Below are 22470 nucleotides of genomic sequence, written 5' to 3'. Positions count from 1 at the left end.
TGTCTTGCCATCTAATCCGATCGCTGCGTTTCTTATGTAATCCTTTCCCATATTTAACCCCTTTCACTACTTTTAAACTATTTACAATTTTTAAGTGTATTTGTTGTAGATCGCATAAGATTGATTGATAATGCCTCTTAACCCCTATTCCTCCATTTTTAGTACGTAAAAGCTTAGTTAGTAATCGAATATTTCCTCTGTTTAATTTTTGTAATCTTTTAAATTCATCCTCAGATCTACAGAGATTCAATAACTTTCTAGTTGTTTTAACAGTTTCAATTGTTACAATTTCCATTATGATCTAACTATATCTAGGTGTAAACTCTATTAATCTATTCTAATTTAAGCATCTAAATATACCTAAGTTAAAAAAAATTTTTAAACTTTTATGAATTCAAATTCATGTAAAAGCATGTCTTTCCCTACAAATTTACGATTGACTAACGTCAAACCAATTTGGGGATGTTCCCCCGAATTAACCATCTCAACAAACTGATTGCTGACTTGATATAAATACCTTTCCGGAAGAAAGACAATGTTCTCGTTCAGCTCCGCCAATAGAGTCGGATATTTTGCATTAAACAATTGCTTTAAAGTAACTATTGGATGTATTTCCCCAATCTTGAATTCCATACACGATATTTTTGGCTTCCTTTCGTAAACCGACACGTTAGCAGCTTTTAATTCTGCATCAAATATGTTATCTCTAGTTGAAGAGGAGCTTGAACTGCTGTCGGAGATAGCCAATTCTTTTTCGTCTTCCTTATCGCTTCCCGAAAGGGGATGCTTGGTTTTACACTTTTTAACTGTTTTAGTAGGAAAAGATGTAGGAACTAACGAAGTTTTTTTTTTTAAAAATTTAGGCATCGTGAATAATATTTGTAATGTGAACTCGTGTAGTGATATTCGACAAATGATAAATCCTCTAGGCTGCAGCGTTTATATAGGAAATTATTTGGATTAGATAGTTCTAATTTAAAAAACCTCATTTTGCGATTCAAAATCCGTTGGACCGCACACGCAAAAAAAATTTGTTGGGATAATTGAATTAAAACGGAAGAGTGTGGCAAGAAAAAATGATAGCAACTATCAAAGATTTTGTAAACTTGCATGACACCGCAGAAGAGGAAGTTTCTATTGTTTAAAAAAAAATCCGTTGGACCACATATAACAAAATTTTTTCGAATTAATTAGAAATTAATCTTTTTGTAAAATAGGAAATTTCTATCGTTTTAAAAATCTGTTGAACCGCACGGTTGTTGGAAAAAAACATTTTTCGTTTGTGTAATTATGTTAAAGCGGAAAACCGTGGCGAGGAAAAACGATTGCACCTATCTAAGATTTTGTAAACATGCAAGACACCACAAAAGTGGAAGTTTCAATCGTTTTTAAAAAAATCGTTGAACCACATACGTGATAGATACGTAAGAAATATTTTCCTCTTACGTAATGCCAGCAACTATCAAGGATTTTGTAAACCTACATGACACCGCAGAAGAGGAAATGTCTATCGTTTTGCTAAAAAAAAATATGTTGAACCACAGACGCGATGGTTGCAAATTTTCCTCATGCGGTGAAGAAAAAAATTATTTGAAAAAAAAAACCGTTGCACCTCAAATGATATGAACTTCATATAAATACGCCTGATCGTTTACCGTTTCTCATAGTTTGTTCTCTTACCGTATTGTGCTACCGTAACGATTCAAAATGCCAAAATATATTCTTTATATTAATGAACGTGATGATGGAGCAACGGAAATCGAAATTTTCGGTTCCGATTGCAAGGTGGTGGACGGTAAGTAGTACACATGTAAATGTTTATTTATTTTTAAGAGTTTATTATTGTTTTACTATTACTGTCTCATAATTAGATGCGAAATGCGATGTTAAGTGGTGTGAGATCATAGAAATGGTACGGAGACGGGAAAAATCCCGTCATCCTACGCAAGAACATGTTGGGGGTGTGAAGAAAGAAGTCGGCGATGGCTTTGAAAGTAATTAATTTATTCTTATTTAATTCCTACCTTTTTATTTATTTATTTTTTTTCGTAGTGGCTTGGGAGGAAAACGAGAACCTCAAGTCGCCCTCACCTCACTCGAAAGATGTAGCGAAAGAATCCAGCGATGCTTTTGAAAGTAAGTACTTAATTTTTTCTTTTTTAATTCTTTTCTCTTTAATAAATTATATTTTCTGCTTTTTACTCATAGCAACTTGGCAGGAGAGTGATAGTCCTAGGTCACCCTCACCTCGCTCGAAAGGTGAGGTAATGGATGATGAGGAGCTCATCGCAATTAATGGTCATGATGAGGACTATGCGCGGGGCATATCGGATATACAACAAGCATGGGAACATCCCCATCGATACGAAAGAGTGGCATCGCCTCCAACACTAATCCCGTTGGAAACACCTAGATCTACCCGACAAGCATGGGGACATTCCCATCGATATGAAAGAGTGGCACCCCCTCCAACACTAATCCCGTTGGAAACACCCAGATCTTCCCGCTGTTATGCCCCTAGAGGATTGGAAAAAGCCCCCCAAAAATCGTTATCGGAAAATAAGACGATGATCAATATTTTAGAAAAAATCGTTGATTTAAACGAAAAAATGTATAAAATTTTAGAGAAAAAATAAAAAAAATTAATTTTTATTGTTTTTTATTATATTTACTTACATGTACACTTTAACATTTCTTCTTAGTTTAATTTATTCAAATCTAATTTTAAAAATTTTGAAATTAACTTTACATTTTCAATTGCGCAATTACTAAATGAATTATTATGATATACACAACTATTTTGCGATGTTGAAAGTAATGGACAATTTAAATTATCCTGTAAATTAATAATTACAGTTTTTGTCTCTGGTAGTAAATCCCGTAACACCGTTTCCTTTTGCGAACCCTTTACAAATATCACCTCCGCTTCACATGTATGCTCGAGCAGAATTTCTCTAAGTCGATTGTAGGCTACATATCCATAGTCATAGTTTAAATGATGTAAGTTGTTTTGTTCCCAAGCAATCTGTCGTCGTTCGCGTTTATTAAGCTTTTCATGAGCTACGTCCGCTTGAAAAAGGAAATGGGAAATCGAGTAACCATCACTTATAGCTAATTCTTTTACCCGAAACCCTGATAATAGAGTAAAGCCCTGCATATCGATGATTTTTATTGGATTTCGTGATGCCATAATTTTCAAACGATGTGAATGTTTTAGAATTGGAGATATCAATTCCTCTGTTTCTTTAATTCGCTTCAAAAATCTTGCTCTATCTCTGGCTGCTTGTTCCCAGCTAGGAATCTCGATATCAACTAATTCGATTTCATGAACGGTTACACTTCGACAAAACTTGACCTTCCTACTCATTTCCCTCCTTCTCTTAAAATTATTGAATTACATGTATTTAATTTAGATTTTAGCCTTCTTGTTTCTTGTTCGCATGAAGAACAATGCCAACTACATTCAGGGCTAATTGTAGATATCGCATTCGCTGCAACCTGAAGTTGCGGTTTAGGCAACACTTCTTGTTCACACTTACTAGCCCACATAGATATTTCCAACCGTAAACCTGAATTTTGAGCCATACAATTTGCCAAATCTTGTCTTATTTCAATAATTTCCTGCAACTTTTCATCGAGCGCTTCTTTTAATGTTGCTATTTTCTGAATTGAATCCAAATTTTTTACATTCTCACGACATTCTTCTAAATCTGTAAGATCTCTATGAGCCATTAACGATAATCTTACATATCTCGCATCCAGGTCCTTATTCCATAATTTACAATCTTTTAAATCATTCATGCAGTTCACGCTTTCATTAGCTTCCGTTTTATGAGATATTACAGTTGCAGAAGGTTTTAAACCTGTTAGCGTTGTTTTGTAGGGTTTTAAAGTTAATGGAAATATTGTCGTTATCGGTGTTTCCGTAGGCTTTAAAGTTATTGAAGTTAATGAATTATTCTCACCGATGTTGACAGGATTTTTTTTCTTTTTTTTTACCGTTTTTAAATTAAGCATTTCACTGGAAAATGGTGCTACTTCCAGTTGAATCTGACTGTTGCGGTTTCGAACATTATGAGTAAGCGAACTAGATCCATTTTTAAAGTAAGTTAGATTAAAATGTTCAGCGTGAATGTAGCACCAGTAGCAGCAGATACATAATAAAAATTTAATAATCATTTTTCTAAATAATTTTTTGTACTAAACCTGTTAACGGTCTATACTGTATGATAGTATCATGAATTATGAGACAGAACGCAGAAATATTATCATTAAATGCAACATCGCTCTCCAAATCTAGTTTAATGTCAACTGTAGAGGATTTTATACTTTCCAGTTGTTTGGAGCAATCTATAACGAAAAGCGGTATATCATGAAATTGATTAAAATCCAGTAGTGGTTCTCCAATTTTATTTCCCCCATAATAGCTTTTTCTGAAGCTTGTATACATATTGTAGGCGTTTCCATAACGTTTTTGAATCATGGATAAATTCAAATTATCGTATGGATAATGAGAAGAGTTTAGGTGTAATTTAATATTATTCATGTTGGCATGCTGAAAATCGGATGAATCAAAAGTAGCATCGTCTTTTGTTTTAGATTGAAATGCAATTATAACATATCGAGGTCTTTCCAAGCTAGTACTCGATTTTACAGACCAAATATCTTTCTTTGTAGGACGTAGAGAAGGTAATTCAAACAATTCCCATTTTCGGAACGGTAACAATATAGGCATATCCTTATTAAGAGCATTTAATAATTGTAAACGATGTTTATCATTTACAGTTATATGTCGTATTCTCCAATAGACATTGGTGAGGTATATTTTCATTTCTTTCGTACCATTTTTTAAACTATTTTTATAGCAATTATCATCATTTCGAGCTCTTAATAATACTAGCTCCTGTCTAGCATTAATAATGATTTTTTTATAATCTTCAGCAAATCCTAAGATAAAGTTTAAAGGTATACAAGCAGTGAAATGAGGAGTAATAAACGTTGGTTGTTTATTTTGCGGTTTAGGAATCCATCCTGCTGATTGCAGCGCTTTACTTTCATTATCGCTATAGGAAATGTATCCCTTTATCGTTGATGTAATTCCTGGTTTTATGTTTCTATCTATTTCAACACCATTTATCTCGTATCGTATTTCATCGAATAGAAATAAAAAAGCATTGTTAACTAGTTGAACATCTCCAGTTCCTCCAACAGCAGGCGTTTCTTCTATTTTCCCCTGAATAAAAATATAGCTATCGTGGGGATATGTGTATATATCTTGATGGTTTATTGGTATTCTAATTTCATCACTCGCATTGAATGATTGTATGCGAGGTAGATATGTATGATATTCTTCACTCGATAAACTATCATCAAATATTGCTGCATCGTACACATTTAAAATTTCGGCACTCATTTTTGGGCTTTAATTTTAAATCCAAGCGATTTTAAAAACAATTTATTTTCGTTGGTTAAACGTTGATGTTGTTTGGTAGACAACCCGGCACCAATTATAGTTCCACGATGTTTTATCACGTTTTTATATCCGCAAGATGATGAATTGAATACTAATCCCATTTTCTTTTTTATAAAATTCGCTTCAATTCAAGTCTAACAACTATTTCCTCACCGCGAAAATTCACAGGTTTACCGTTTTGATCGATAATAGACAAGGTTATGTTGCTGATCGTTCTACGACTGCTTATAGGTAAATAAACAATGTTTTTTGGTTCTATATTTATAGCATAACCTGGAGCAACTTGAGGTGAAAATTCGAACAAGGTGTGCGATCTCTCGTTATCGTAAAAAGCACTCGTTATGATATTGCACTCGAGGCGTATACTTGATACTCTGATTATTTGTATTGGTTGATCAGACTCGCTCATTACTCCCGGTTTTATTATTTTACTGCTAAAGCCCAACATTGATCCAATGCTATCTGATTTAGTAAAATCTATTTCCGTTTTAGAAATAATTACACACTTCAACGTATTATGGTTCGGTTTAATGCTAATAAAAGGATCTTCATCCGTATCCTGTTTATTAGTCTTTTTAAGTAATTGTTCTCGCACGTAATCATTTATGTTTTTTATTTCATATGAACCTGTAGGTATTTCGATAAATTCTCCTTTACCTCCATAGTATATTTTATTACATCCCGTCTCGATATTTGGAATACTACTGTACGTAAATAGACCTATCAAGCCTAATGCGTACTCCGATGTTTCCTCCAATTCTAGAGGAGGATAATAATCGGCTGAAAGGATATTCTTCCTGCCTCGCAACGTGAATGTACAAGACATGACTAATGATCATTCATCACGGTCTTATTTTAAATGTACTTTCTCTAAAAAATCTAAACATAAATGTCCACAGTTGACTGCATTAAATTTTTGATATCTCTTATGATTATAAAATAGTTTTGTATTGGGTCCAAAGTAATTTAGAAGTTCTTTAGGAGGCGTTAGGTTACCAAAACTATCAAAATATTGCACTAAATTATTATTCTTATAATATGCAACCCAATGCGTGCCAGATCCTTGAATTGAATCTAAATTAACTACTGCACATTCCTTTTTAAGCGGTTTTTTAGGTAATGTATCACGCATGTACACTCCTCTAAAATTAGGTATGTTTTCTCGCCCATAACGCATAATAATATCATCCGTTAAGGGCGTCTGCGAGAGTTTTTTGATTTTTTGTTTCCTAAAAATAAACCCAATCCTTTGCGATATGGTTTTAGAAAAAGACCTTGACCGGATTTTTGTTTTCCGATTGCTATCGCTTCCATTTCCTTGTTATGCCGTCGGTCTTCGATAAATTTTTCTTTAGCTGCTCTCACATCTTTTACTGCTTTGACGACATTGCTTACACCGGATGCGAGTGCACCGGCGGCCGACAAACCAGCAAATAAAGGTACGAGAAATGGTAGAAAACCTCCTGATTTACTAGCGATACCACTACCATTGACGGAGGGAATTGCTATAATACGAGGTGTGCGGATCTTTTTCTTACCACCAACATTTTTTACCGTCTTTTTTGCTATACCCAATGCATATTTCGCATACTTATTTAAATTTTCATTAGAGAAATTTTTCGATTTTAATTTAATTTTGATTGGTTTCAATACGTTTGAATTAAAAGCAACAGAGCCTCCATTTTTATGTAGCCCTCTCCTTCTTCGTTTATACTCCTTCATACCTAATCCTAATTTCCTTTTTGTTTTCATACCGCTAGTTACAAGCCAAGCGCTTATTTTTTCTCCAACACTTGAATTTTTATCTAGTACCCTATTCCACGCTTTCTCTTCTAATATCTTATCGGCTTCGTGTCGTGTATGTAAATCTTTATTCTGCGAATAGGCGATATCGTGTTTTTTGCAAGCTTTATCAAGAGAATTAATTCCGGGATCTCCACGAGTTAATCGCTTGGCGAGTTTTGTACCGGGACCGCAATACTGATAACCCGGAATGTGTAATTCTATTGGTAATTTGTTTATAAAGGAATTAAATACACCTCCTCCCTCGATGTCTCTAGTCATTATACTAACATGAAGAACACCGTAATACGCATATATAAATTTCATTTTCTCTTATTCTGCAACTAGTGACTAAGCTCATGTAGCCATATAAAGATGCGCCTTATAAAAGTAAAAAACAAAATTGAAGTACACGACATCGATGATCGAGTAGTAGTAAAAAATTCGTTGTTAGCTAGACGTCACGGAGAACAGTTACCGAACACTATACGAGCGATAATAGCAGGACCTAGTAATTGTGGAAAAACTAATGTAATGCTATCCCTTCTTTTCGATCCTAATGGTTTAAAGTTTGAAAATGTATACGTTTATTCAAAATCGCTATATCAACCAAAGTATAAGTTTTTGGAACATATTTTAAATGCAGTGAAAGGCGTAAGATACTTTCCCTATAAAGAGAATGATGAAGTAATTGAACCGAATAAGGCGTTACCTAATTCAGTCTTTATTTTCGATGATGTTTCCCTTAGCAACCAGAAAATAATTCAACAGTTCTATTCCATGGGGAGACATAACTCTGTTGATAGTTTTTATTTAGCTCAATCGTATTCCAAAGTACCTAAACAATTAATTCGAGATAATGTTAATTTAATGATTTTATTTAAACAAGACGCCTGCAATCTTAAACATGTATTCCTTAATCACGTTGATCCGGATATGAGATTTGAAGATTTTCATTCCATGTGTAATCTATGCTGGAAAAATAAATACGGATTTCTCGTTATCGATAAAGATAGAGATATAAAAGACGGACGCTATAAATTCAAATTCGATGAGTATATATTGTTATAAATAAAAATAGCTCGTGTAGTCATGGAAAAACCTACGAAACGGCTACATCCTAAAAGGACATTAAAAACAAAAAAATCTGATAAATTGAATTCAGATATAATTCATCTCAGCGATGCTATTCGACGTAAATATTTAGCCATTAAAGTTGGTAAAGAAGGACAAGAAAAAGAATTAGAACGTATCAATAAACCAATAGTTAAACCTCTGGATACGTTAATTGAAACGCTTAAAAAACATCCTAAAACGGAGCCAACTGAAACGAAGGACGTTAAGCCGCTACCACTTAAAACAGAACCGTTGAATCAAAATAAAACTCAACCGACAATTTCACCTCTTCAAGCGAGCGATGAAATATTCACGTACGAACCCGAATATTTCTTATCTTCAACAGATGAAAGAAAACAAGAGGAGCCAATGAAAATATCGCATGAATCAACGAATGAATATCTTGAACAATATCATGAACTACCTAGAAAGTATATACATGGTTTATTAACAGGGAAGGAAGACTTTCATGATCCAACATTTGGTATTGTACATGATCCGGTCGTTGAGTCATGGAGCATTGGAAATAGTAATGTTACGTTTGATGCTAATGGCGATATAATTATTGATACCACTAAAAAGAAATACAAAGGAACTGCTGGTCTATATGAATTGCTGTTTAAAAAAATTCCTATGGAGTATAGCGAAAATGATATGAATAAATACCAAGAGATATTGAATGATACAAATGCTCATAAACGTAATAATAATCCTAATGAGCAAATAAAGGGTAACAAATCATTTAAATATAGAAACATTATAAAGCGGATGATTGATAGTCAAGGAGGAGACAGCACGCCTCGCACTTCTCGTAAAAGAACTAAGTCGACGGCAACAGCAATCAGTTCACGAATTGGATTCGGACATAGCTCCTCATCTTTAAATTTAATAGCTGGAGATACTAGACCCTATCAATACGTATATTTTGATGATATAAATGAACTTGTAGATAGACTGCGATTATTAGTTAGTTCTCAACAAGCTGGTAATACATCTCATAATAACGAAATTGTATCTATAATAGAAGAACTAAAAGAAGCAAACATCATTTATTGAAATGGATAAATTCGGAAACTTTCATGAAAACACTGTACAAATTGTATATCACAATGTAGGATTTCATATGGGTATTACGAACGATGGAGATGTAAACGGAGAAAACAAACGTATATGTAATGTATCCAATCCTCTTAACGAGAATGATGTTGCAACAAAAGATTATGTTGATAAACTTGCTCGAAAAGTAAATTATCGTCTTAAAAGCGAAATTTCCCGTTGCAATAACGTATTTCGTATATACGATAATGGTTTTCGTGATTTAAATAAAGCTACTGATTTTCTCAATGAAGAAATTGTGAAAATAAATGAGTTAACAGAAAAACATAATCAATTAAAATTAGATATGGGAAAGACTATTTCGAATCTAACGAATACATTGAAGCAGAATTTGAAAGATAGCGAACCCTCTATTCAAGAATATATAAAAGATAAACAGGATGATAAAATGCTTGATGTTATTTCGAAAATATCAGACGTAGCCTATGAACTTAAAAATATTTCAAATACAACCAATGAATTAAAATTACGCATGGAAAAATCTTTTTCACTCATAGCTACCGAACTTAATTTAATAATTTAGATTGATTGAAATATAACCTAATCGAATAAAAAAGGCTGCTTATTTAACAAAATTATCATTATATTAAGTACTTTTATTGTATTAACATGAATGAGATCGACATAAGAAAGCAAATAATCGAAGAGTTACATAAACCATCCAGGAAACGTTTTCCAAGACGACGAACAATTGTTAAAGGATTAGATGATTTATGGCAAGCGGATTTGGCTGACATGTCAGCACATGCTAAGAGCAATAAGAACCATAAATATATATTGATTGTTGTTGATTGTTTTTCAAAATATCTCTGGACTAGAGCTTTAAAGACTAAGACAGGTAAAGATGTACGAATAGCATTAAGCAGCATTTTTTCTGAAGATAAAAGGATTCCGAAAAATTTTCAAACTGATGCAGGAAAAGAATTCTATAATGTAGAACTAAAAAAATTGCTTGATAAACATAACATAAACCATTATTCCACATTTACCACCATGAAAGCAGCAATGGCTGAACGAGTCATTAGAACGCTCAAAGAAAAATTACAGAAAACGTTTCTGTATAGGGGCAACCAAGTTTGGATTAATATACTTCAAGACGTGACTAAGCACTACAACAATACAAAGCATCGAACCATAGGTCTAGCTCCTTCTAAAGTTAACAGGGAAAACGTAGATCGAGTGTTAAATAGCGCATATACTCAACTAAAGATTGCTGGGGTGGGGAAATTTATTGTAGGTCAGGTGGTTCGTATTAGTAAACATAAATCTTTATTTGAAAAAGGGTATACAGCTAATTGGAGTATGGAATTATTTAAAATAAGAAAAGTTCAAATGACAAATCCTCCTACTTATCTGCTTAATGATATGGAAAATAATCCCATTTTGGGTGCTTTTTATGAACATGAACTTCAAGCTACTAAGTTCAAGGACGTGTATCTTATTGAACGAATACTTAAACGATCGAAAAATAAAGCCTACGTTAAATGGTTAGGGTTTCCTTCTTCACATAATAGCTGGATTAATAAAAATGATGTTGTGTAATTAAATCGAAAACAATAAAATAAAATATGATAATTTTCATCAAGTTCTTTATTTATCCTACTTTTTATACACAGCTTAATATTATCACACCAAATTGTATACAACTTTCATAAATATTATTAAATAAAAGTATGCAACTATATGTAATTCCTATTAATATTATTATTGAAGCAAATATAACTATCGCAATATTATTATAACATATTGAAATTAAATCTATATCGTATAATACCGAAATCCATTTACTGGTTATAATACTATTATCTTCCAAAGTGAATTTGGCTTTAAATGTAATAATGGATTCACGCGAACAATTTGGTATAATAGAAAATACATCTTCCTCCATCATCTGCTTCATGGGTAACCACTTTATATCTAGATCTTTTCTTGTGTAATCCGGATCGAAACTAATTGATACCTCTTTTGTAGTTTGAGGTGCTTTGATGAGTAGTGTACTTTGCATTACTGTGTAAAATATGGTGAAATTCATTATTCTTCTCGCGACAACGTTCAAACAATTAATATGTGCATATATCACACTTCTCAACACATACACTACACTTTGTTATAGAGATTGGAGGTCCGTCTATTTCATCACCCCCACCACCAACATTATAATGTTTGTAACAGGGTAAATGATATTTCAATTTTTCTTGCTTCTCTGGTGAAAGTTTACACCAAATGCTCTCCAATTCCTTACATGTTACAAAATTATGTTTCTTATCTATGATATAGACGAAGTCTTCATTTGAAAACATCACCCGCTTTCAAAGCACCTATAGCAGACTTTATTTGATCCGGAACTAGCGTAATTATCTCGAGCGCACACTCTCGATACTCCAATTCCTCAAAAGGAGTGAGTGAGGGAGTAAGACTTGACATTCTTTTTATATAGTCCGCCATACTCTCGCCTTGAAATTGATTGGTTAGGATAGATTGTATTAAATTAGTGTAATATATAGGGAAATTCATCAAATGTAGTCTTTGTAATCGCATAGTAATTGTTTCACGAAGTTGCTTAAGATTTTTATAACTTGTTGAATGAAGTACTAATTCCGTTCCATGAGATTGTATCCTTATAATTTTTCTATGATTTTTAAGGTTAGTGTTTTTGCAACCATAAAATATATTTAAGTAAGTGCTTAATTGCACTTCTTTACAATCAGTTTGCTCGATTACATCACTACATGAAGAACACTTTTTTCTTTGAAGTAAATGTTGATCTGCCTTAGATTCATGTATTTCCCAAAATTTATCCCATTCGTACGATGTCAATTGAATGCATTTTCTTTTACTGTTTGCAGCTATTTTCACAACAGGATATCCACCGCGCGCTAAACTGATACCCGTACCAATACTCAACGAATGAGGGAGATCATATCGCTTTTCATTTATTAATTCATACTCTTCCGCTATTTGTCGCTCGAAATCCATAAGCAAATTACTTATAAAATTTGATGATTCCAACGCTTCATGTTCCATTGTACTACCGACGTATTGAACGTTAATCAACAAACTAATTCTTTTTTTCCTTTATTCACTGAATATCCTACAAACAAAATCCTTCTTCATGTTCAGGCATGCGTACACTACTCTCCAACGATGTTTTTGTCTCACTTAATGACACCGCATCCGAACAAACGATCGGAAATTCTTTGTAGATTATTATTATCATTGGCGTAACCGCAACAGTTCCTTATTATGCAATAACACAATCTTTGCGGTCAACGACGTCAGTTGTTTATATTTATATAAACAAAAAATTTAGTATGGCAACCAACCGCCCCGCACCCGCCCAACCCGTTCCGCGCGGCACCAGCCCATCCGGCACCGCGAACCCGCGCGCCAGCGGCGTCGGTACGGCGGCGGCGACGGCGGCGGCGACGGCGGCGGCGACGGCGGCGTTGATGACGTGCGTGTAGTTCAGCTACCCGCCGCTAGAGGGCAACCTTGTCGGCTGGAAGCCGGGAGGTGGAGGGGGAAGGGTGTCCTTGACTACGGCTACCTCTGACGTCAGAGATAGCCTTGTTTTATACCTACTTGGTTTGGGTTGACTTGTGTCCAATTTTAGAATTCTTGACAAACAATTCTCAACTTTGCAGTGTTTCTGTCGGGGTCACCAAATATTGTACGATGATGTTCAATATCATGTACAATATTTTTATTGAATTTTAAAAATTATTTTTATTCTACCACATTTTAGGTTGTTAATGGATAATTTATTTTTTTAATCTATTTTTTGTTTTTTGTAAATTATATAACAAATCATTTTATTAACACTTTGCCGTCCGCACGTTTCGCAAAAATTTATTCGCTCGGCGCCGGCAGAATATTCAGATTACTTATCCGTGCAAAAAGTCAAGGCCCTTCACTTTAGAGATCGATATCTTCGCAACCGATCGATGAAAAAAATTGCGACAAAGTTTGTTGTAATCACTGAACATTCCTACGTAACCTATATTAATTTGAAAATTTTCGGATCCGCGGTTTTCTTTTTATCGCGAGTTAAATGAAAAAAGTACCCGATTTTTGAGTGTGCCGGCAACTTTGTCAACTTTGCGATTTTTTTTCTCGAAAACTATTTGACGAAAAAATTTCAAATTTGAACTGGTGGTAAACCGATGTGTTCTTAATGTGGTGCATATCTTATTTTTTCGATATTCCATATAGTTTCGCGGAAAATCGCGGTTTAGTAGGATGCGGTTATTTCGGAAACGACCTGGCGGATTTCTACGCGGTTTTTACCAAAATATGTCAAATCATGTCGGTTGTCGAATTTCGTTATCAGTTTTTCATAATTAGGGCTCCCTAATTTTTTAAGGGCGATTTAATGGAATTACAAATTAAAGAGAAACAGAAATATGCCATGGGGGTTCCGGCCAATCGGAACAGAGTTGAAGAGATATTGCTGGCGTGTGCTTCGGACGGGCCGTGGAGAATCATATTTAAAATTTTAGATAAAATTATTTTATTTCAAATTCAATAAGTATGTTTCATTTTTGTATATAAGACATGAATAATGCATATAAATTTAAACAAAATAGCGTGGCACTATTTTCTTCAAAATTTTTTATTTTGTTTTTAACATATTCAAGAATATTAATAATTATTATTATTATTTTATTTTTATTATGTTATATTAATCTTATTGCTAGTTCTCCTGATTTTCAATCCTGTCTAGCTATTTTCACGAAATTTCGAATAAATGTAAATAAATGTAAAATTTGTATGTTTTATATAATAATAATAATAATGTACTTTTATTGAAACCACAAAATAAATACAACAAAACAATAGTAAGAATAACAATAAACAATAAACTAATACGTAAACCACACAACAAATAAATACGTATTTTGGCATATATGTTTCTTGATTTATATTTTCATTGGTACCTACTTAGTGTTTCTCTTTTTGATGATATGAAGCAAAACGATCCCCAAGATGTAACGCAACTCCACAAGACTTGCACATTAAATTCGTTGTCCTTCTTTTTTTGTTTTTGGAACAAACACGGCATCTTCTTCGTTTACGAAGTTTAATTTTTCTGGAAATCCTCTATGTTGTCGCATCGTTTCACAGACTAGAATTTTCTTTGTAAGTAAATTCTCCGCAAGTTCTACACAATTGTAGTAATTGTCCATGTATAAGTGATATATTATGTCAAAAACAAAATTAAAAATTTTGAAGAAAATAGTGCCAAGCTATTTTGTTTAAATTTATATGCATTATTCATGTCTTGTATACAAAAATGAAACATATTTATTGAATTTGAAATAAAATAATTTTATCTAAAATTTTAAATATTATTCGCCACGGCCCGTCCGAAGCGCATGCCAGCAACATCTCTTCAACTCTGTTCCGATTGGCCGGAATCCCACCCCTCCCCGCATGGCTTACTTCTGTTTCTCTTTGATTTGTAATTCCATTAAATCGTCCTTAACAAAATAGGGGGCCCTAATTTTGAAAAACTGATAACGGAATTCGACAACCGACATGATTTGACATATTTTGGTAAAAACCGCGTTGAAATCCGCCAGGTCGTTTCCGAAATAACCGCATCCTACTAAACCGCGATTTTCCGCGAAACTATATGGAATATTGAAAAAATAAACTATGCCCCACATTAAGAACACATCGGTTTACCACCAGTTCAAATTTGAAATTTTTTCGTCAAATAGTTTTCGAGAAAAAAAATCGCAAAGTTGACAAAGTTGCCGGCACACTCAAAAATCGGGTACTTTTTTCATTTAACTCGCGATAAAAAGAGAACCGCGGATCCGAACATTTTCAAATTAACATATGTTACGTAGAAATGTTCAGTGATTACAACAAACTTTGTCGCAATTTTTTTCATCGATCGGTTGCGAAGATATCGATCTCTAAAGTGAGGGGTCTTGACTTTTTGCACGGATAGTAGATCCATCCGTAAGCGGGCCGTAATGTGGTGACGCCGGCCGTTGAGCGATATTTTTCGCGCGACACCACTGTGGTGTCGCCGGACGGCATAGTGTTAAAAACAACTTTTCATGGCACACTTTGTGTGGTGCATGGCACACTACACTACCAATATACTACGTAGGTTATTGCGAGCTTATAAAATATTTAATGAAACTAACATTAACATTAATGTTACATCTTCCTTTTTCTTCATATATATTTTAACCAACTACATAATCTTTAAGTCTTTCGGGTAATTTTCGTTGCCTGGTACTTAAACGTGGCGGCGGTGACACAATATTTTCCATTCTGCCATTTTCTTTATTTTCCTGTTCAACAATTACAGTATTATTCTCAGCATTCTCTTTATTACCATTATCATCCTGATGTACCTTCTCTTTTAGATTTATTTTTATTTGCGCGTTTTTCTTAAATGCTCTCTATTTCTTCTCACTATTCTACCATTGTCACTTTGAATAATGTATGACCTTGGCTCAAATGCTTTACCTATAATACGACCACCTTGCCATTGTTTATTTTGTGATATATCAGTATTCATCAAAACATTATCACCCACATCTAAATCTTTTAAATTTTTTGATGTCTTATTATAATATTCCTTATATAGCAACCTGTCTTTTGTTTGCTAGCTTGTTTTCAATACAAACACCATGTTGATTCAATTTTCTTACTTTATTTCGTTTGAAATGGAATGAATTACTTTTTGATGAATTGTAACGTTTTATTTAATGTACTTATAAACTATTACGTATAAAATCTAATTTAATTTTTGACTGTGACGTAAACAGGTCAGAGTCTTGTAAGCGACTGGAACTCGTTCTTGACCTCAAGTCGAGCACGAGGTCCAGCAAACTTTATGAACCGTAATGTAGGCAACCAAGCCGACAACTCTGTATATAATATTATACATAATTCCCGCTCTTACAAGGCTGGGCTTTCAAAATACATACATTCTAATTTTAATACATGTTTTGTTCATTCGGTAAAATACAGACTTTAGCCACTGCTCTTTTAAATATTCCACCTTTTGTTTTCACATTCACTACGCGCACTATTAAGTCTTGTCCAGGAAAATCATGCACAACTCTGCCTAGTGGCCAATGTAATGGTGGCAAGTTGTGCTCCTTGAGTAGCACCAAAGCTCCGATGTGTAGATGGGGCTCCTTTTGGAATTGCCATTTAGTGCGCTGCTGCAGGCTATGTAGATATTCCTTATGCCATCGTGACCATAAATGTTGTCTAATTCGTTTCAAGTGCAAGTACCTCTTCGTAAAGTTGATGCGGTGTCTAATAAATTATCTTCTGGCATGGCCGTGAGTGATTGCCCAATTAAAAAATGGGCAGGTGTGAAAGCGTCAAGGTCGTTTGGATCGGAAGTTAGTGGAATAGTTTCGTCGGGAATTGAGTCGCTTCTACTTGGGTCAATAAAGTATAAAATTCTTCGTAGGTTAAAGGTATGCCGTTTAAAACTCGTTTAAGCTGACGTTTACATTTATTTGATTTAGGTGGTATGAAATGCCATTTGATTTTACATTCATTACGATGTTTCTGGAATGCGCTTGATTCAATAAATTTGTAAATTTATTTTAATTTATTGTTTGCCCCAACGAAATTTGTAGCATTGTCTGAATAGATATCTGAGCAGATTCCTCTTCTAGCAATAAATCGTTTTAACACAGCTAAAAAACCATCACTCGTTATATCTGATATCAATTCTAAGTGTACAGCTTTAGTAGCAAGACATACAATTGTGCCAATATAAGCCTTTATGATCGCCTTTATGACCTCCATTTTGGTTTGTTCAGACTTGAGTTGAGCTCTAAAACATGTTAAACATTTATTTATGTGAGCCTTTACTAATTTTCTGCCATTTAAGGGCCCGAATTTTCGTCTGATATGTGCTAGAGTGTTTGTCATTCCAGCATTAAGTGTTCTTTTATGTTCTTATGCGATAACCAGCTCAGTAAACGAATGATTGCTTGGTGTTTTTGATTGTATGAAACATCAGAGAATATTATGCGTCCGCCGTCGCGTATGATAGCGTCAGAATCTAAGAATGAAAACAAACGTATCATCGTGCATACTTACGTAAGGGAATTGTTTGAATTAAATGTTTTAAACCAAGAATCACATACGCATTTAAGAAGATTAGTCGACCATTTTCGAAAACACTTACGAGCTTGACAGTTTGGGTCAACCAACCAATAGTTGGGACACAATTTTGCTTCATTTAATAGTTTCTAAGCTAGATAATAAAACTAAAAGAGCATGGGAATGTTCAATAACAACCACAGAATTGCCAACATTAAAACAACTTTTGGATTTTTTAATTAAACAATGCATTTTGCTGGAAACTTTAGATAAGGGCAAAGCCACATCAAAGCAAAACATAAATTCGTGTTTATCAACAACAAATTCTAATTGTTATTTATGCAAGGAAAATCATTTTCTTTATAGATGTGATAAATATTTAAAATTATCAATAAAGGCGAGACTTGAAACGATAAAAAAATTAAAGTTATGCATAAATTGTTTAAAACCCAATCACGTAACCAAAGATTGTAAAGCAAGTACATGTAAAAAGTGTAATAAACCACATAATACATTATTGCATTTTGAAGACGTTGTTAATAAAATATAGGAGAAACCAATTGAAAAACCGGCTGAGTCGTCAGTAGTAAGCGGACATACAATGTGCAAAAGGTTCGAATATGTTTTATTGTCGACAGCAATTATAATTATAAAAGATATTAATAATCAACCGATAAAGTGTCGTGCACTAATAGATTCTGGTTCTCAATCTAATTTCATAACAAAGGATCTATTTTTAAAGTTAAAACTGAAAAAATCTAACATGTCCATACCAGTTGTAGGTATAAACGAATCATCTGCCAAGATATCCCATATGACTCAAGCTCAGATAAGCTCAACAAATGAAAATTATAAGAAGAAACTATCTTTCCTAATTATTGATAAAATCACTGATCGATTGCTCCAACAAAACTTAGATATATCTGATTGGCGTATCCCTCAAAATATAGCGATGGCGGATCCAGAATTTTATAACCCTGATACCATAGAGGTATTATTAGGAGTTGGTATATTTTTTGATTTATTATGTGTAGGTCAAATAAAGCTAGGTCATAACAAACCGATGCTTCAGAAAACTAAGTTAGGATGGTTAATATCAGGAGGATTATTCAATGATAATTTTAATAATAACCACTGCCATTTAAGTGTAAATCAGGAGATTCAAAATAGTATTGAAAAATTTTGGCAACTCGAAGAGGTAAGAACACATGAGAAACTTTTATCAGAAGACGAACAATACTGCGAAACTCATTTTCAAAACACTCATCGACGTGATGAAGATGGTAGATTTTTGGTAACATTGCCGACAAAAACAAAGAAGGTTCAATTAGGCGAATCACTGGAAAATGCAGCAAAACGTTTATACGCAATGGAAAGAAAATTTACAAAAAATGAATCGTTAAGGAATGAATACGTAAAGTTTTTGGACGAATATAAAAGGTTGGGCCATATGACACTCCTTGAACACCCGAATGTAGCAATGCAATAACAATTATTTACCACATCATTGTGTGTTGAAACCAAGTAGTACAACTACTAAATTGAGGGTAGTGTTTGACGCATCAGCAAAAACGACCAATGGTGTATCACTAAATGATGTTTTACATACAGGACCAGTCATCCAAGATGATCTTTGTTCAATTTTATTAAGATTTCGAAAACACAATTACGTGGTCACTGGAGATTTAACAAAAATGTATAGACAGATAAAAATACAACGGGAACAAACTCATTTACAACGAATTGTATGGCGCACAGATCCGGATAACGAGATTGAATATTATGCTTTAAACACTTTAACTTACGGAACAGGTCCGGCTTCATTTTTGAGTACACGTTGTCTGAAACAGCTATCCATTGAAAATAAACAATCATACCCAGCAGCAGCATGCGCTATTGAGGAGGATTTTTACATGGATGACCTGTTGACGGGATCAAATTCAATTGAAAATGCAATAAAATTGGCTGATGATATAATTTCCATTTTACATAAAGGAAAATTTGAACTTAGAAAATTTAATTCTAATAGCAATGAAATTATAAAGAGCAGATTTGCGAATGACGTTTGTTTAATAGAGACAAAAACGCTTGGAATTATATGGAAGGCTGAAATAGATCAATTTGCGTATGCAGTGGATTTAGATGTTAAGAATAAACGTATTACGAAAAGAACTATATTGTCTATTACATCTCAAATTTTTGATCCACTGGGTTTAATCGGTCCAATCATCATTAGAGCCAAAATATTGCTTCAAAAATTATGGCTGTTAAAAATGTCATGGGATGAAACAGTACCACCAGACATTCATAACGAATCTTTTACACTTTTTGACGACTTAAAAATTGTTAATAAAATTAGTGTACCACGACATGTATTGGTGTTAGATAGCGTTCATGTTCAGATACACGGTTTTTGTGATGCATCCAGTCTAGCGTATGGAGCCTGTGTTTACGTAAGAAGCATCGATTCTAAAGGAAAAATTATAGTACGTCTGCTGACGGCAAAATCGCGAGTAGCATTTATTACCATTAAAGGTAATATCTATTCCTCGACTTGAACTATGTGCAGCTGAATTGCTGACAAAGTTGATCACCAGTTCAATAAAAGCTTTAAACATGAAATTCGACGACATATGGTGTTGGACAGATTCCACCATAGTATTGTCTTGGTTAAGCATGCAACCAAATAAACTAAAAACATTTGTCGCTAATCGAGTCTCTAAAATTCAATCTTCAAATGTAAGTCATTGGAGACACATATCGACCAAAGAGAATCCTGCTGACATTATTTCTAGAGGAATCTCTACTACCGACCTAGAGGAATCTGATTTGTGGTGGACAGGTCCTCGTTGGTTGAAGTTAATGGAACACGAATGGCCAAATACAAAGTATGATAGAATACAACACGAAAGCCTACCGGATATAAGATCTTTCAAAGTAACTCATCAAGATTTCGACTTCGATCTTTTCGAGAGATTCTCTTCTCTTCGCACATTGGTGCACGTAACGGTTTTATGCTTCAGATTTTCCAACAACTGCAAGATTTCTAAAGCAGATCGTAAATTAGATACATTGTCACTAACAGAATATAATACTGGATTTGACATTTTAATCAAAATTGTGCAAAAAACGGTATACAAAAGAGAAATAAGCGATTTGGAGAATGGCAGAACTGTACATCGAAGTAGCAAGTTAATTTCTTTGGATCCTTATTTAGATGAAAACGGTATATTACGTGTAGATGGTAGACTCAAAAACGCACCAATAGATTTTAATCAAAAACACCCTACTATTTTGCCACAGCACAGATTTACATACCTGTTGATAAAACAAAAACATTTACAACATCTACATGCTGGAACTCAAACCCTTTTAACGATCATTCGTCAAGAATTTTGGCCGATAAATGGTAAAAACATAATAAAAAAGGTTTTAAGAGAATGCATCATATGTTTTAGAGCAAATCCGACAAATTTTTCAAATCCAAAAATGGGCGAATTGCCTCGAGACAGAACCGTACCGGTTAGACCCTTTTACATAACGGGTATAGACTATTCAGGTTCATTTTTAATGAAGAATAGTCATTTGAGAAATCGCAAATTCGTAAAGCCTTCTGTATATTTGTATGTTTTGTGACGAAAGCAGTACACTTAGAATTGGTGACTGACTTGTCGACGGACGCATTTTTAAATTGTTTGAAGAGATTTATTGGTAGACGCGGCGTATGCGGAACTATATACTCTGATAACGCGACTAATTTTAAGGGAGCTAATAACGGATTGTTTAAGATTGTAACCGAGTTACAGAAGGATGAAAAACTGATAAATTATTTTGAGGTAAAGCAAATAAAATGGCAATTCATCCCAGCTCGTACACCACATTTCGGAGGTCTTTGGGAGGCAGCGGTGAAATCGGCGAAGTATCATCTAAAAAGAATTGTACAAAATGCGCGATTGACTTACGAATCTTTTTATACTTTATTAGTCCAAATCGAATCAATCCTAAATTCCAGACCATTGTGCCCTTTATCCCAAGATCCTTATGACTTACAAGCACTTACACCGGGGCATTTCTTGATTGGTGAGTCATTGACTACCCTACCTCAACGAAACGTTACGGAAATACCAACCAATAGATTAAATAATTTTCAACAATTACAACAAATGTGCCAAAATTTTTGGAAAAAATGGTCTTCAGAGTATTTACATACTGTCCAACAACGCAACAAATGGCGAATCGACGTTCCAGAAGGTATCCGAATAGGTGACTTGGTACTACTTAAGGAGGACAACATTCCTCCGCTACTGTAATATTAGAGGAAGAAAGGGACACCCGCCACCAATGTAACGGGCGCTGCCGCCAATGTAATATAGATGGGGAAGAACACCACCGCCACCAATGTAATGTAGGCGGAGGGAAGGAACACCTCCACCAACGTTATGCGGACGGGAAAAGATAGAAGTACGGTAGCGTGTACTTACAGAAAGAGAGAAAAAATTATAGAAGATTTTTAAGATGCTGCCACCAGGCAAGTTACGTACTTGGCCGAACGGTTTAAGAAGTTAATGAGTAAAAGGAGGGACGATCGTAGCCCTTGTGTTGAAATTGAAATAATACGAAACAAGAATTTATATAAAAAAATATTAATATATTAAATTAAGGAAATTAAAATATAAAAAAAAAATAGAAAAATTAAGTTAAAATATTAAAGAAGAAAAAAAAACGAATTGAACAAATTTTGGATAACGGAACGTTAATTATGGATACAAATACTAGCGATGAGTATGAGTTTCAAGAACAATAGTAATTAATTATGCTTACTTATTCTACGCCACGACGACGCTCTTCCACCAGGATTCGGACGCTTCAGGAACTGGCTTCAAGGCACA

The 22470-nt window shown here is 34.0% G+C and overlaps 3 protein-coding genes across 3 annotated transcripts; 2 read left to right on the top strand and 1 right to left on the bottom strand.

Annotated features, from left to right (window-relative positions):
- The first annotated feature begins 213 nt into the window (after positions 1 to 213).
- LOC139430064 (uncharacterized) lies at positions 214 to 2646 on the top strand. Its single transcript, XM_071196677.1, has 4 exons — positions 214 to 1795; positions 1872 to 1994; positions 2053 to 2136; positions 2209 to 2646. Exons 1-4 carry the CDS (start codon positions 1708 to 1710, stop codon positions 2634 to 2636), a joined length of 723 nt encoding a protein of 240 aa, XP_071052778.1. The 5' UTR covers positions 214 to 1707; the 3' UTR covers positions 2637 to 2646.
- Positions 2647 to 4183: 1537 nt separating this feature from the next.
- On the bottom strand, positions 4184 to 5413 carry LOC139430146 (uncharacterized). Its single transcript, XM_071196800.1, has one exon. It carries the CDS (start codon positions 5411 to 5413, stop codon positions 4184 to 4186), a length of 1230 nt encoding a protein of 409 aa, XP_071052901.1.
- A 12931-nt stretch (positions 5414 to 18344) lies between these two features.
- Positions 18345 to 19070, top strand: LOC139430145 (uncharacterized). The gene has a single exon (XM_071196799.1). The coding sequence runs from the start codon at positions 18345 to 18347 to the stop codon at positions 19068 to 19070; it is 726 nt and encodes a 241-aa protein (XP_071052900.1).
- Positions 19071 to 22470: the final 3400 nt, after the last annotated feature.

This window comes from Onthophagus taurus, chromosome 6 (assembly GCF_036711975.1).
Source record: "Onthophagus taurus isolate NC chromosome 6, IU_Otau_3.0, whole genome shotgun sequence".
NCBI lineage: Eukaryota > Metazoa > Arthropoda > Insecta > Coleoptera > Scarabaeidae > Onthophagus > Onthophagus taurus.
This window is presented reverse-complemented; position numbering and strand designations above follow the sequence as displayed.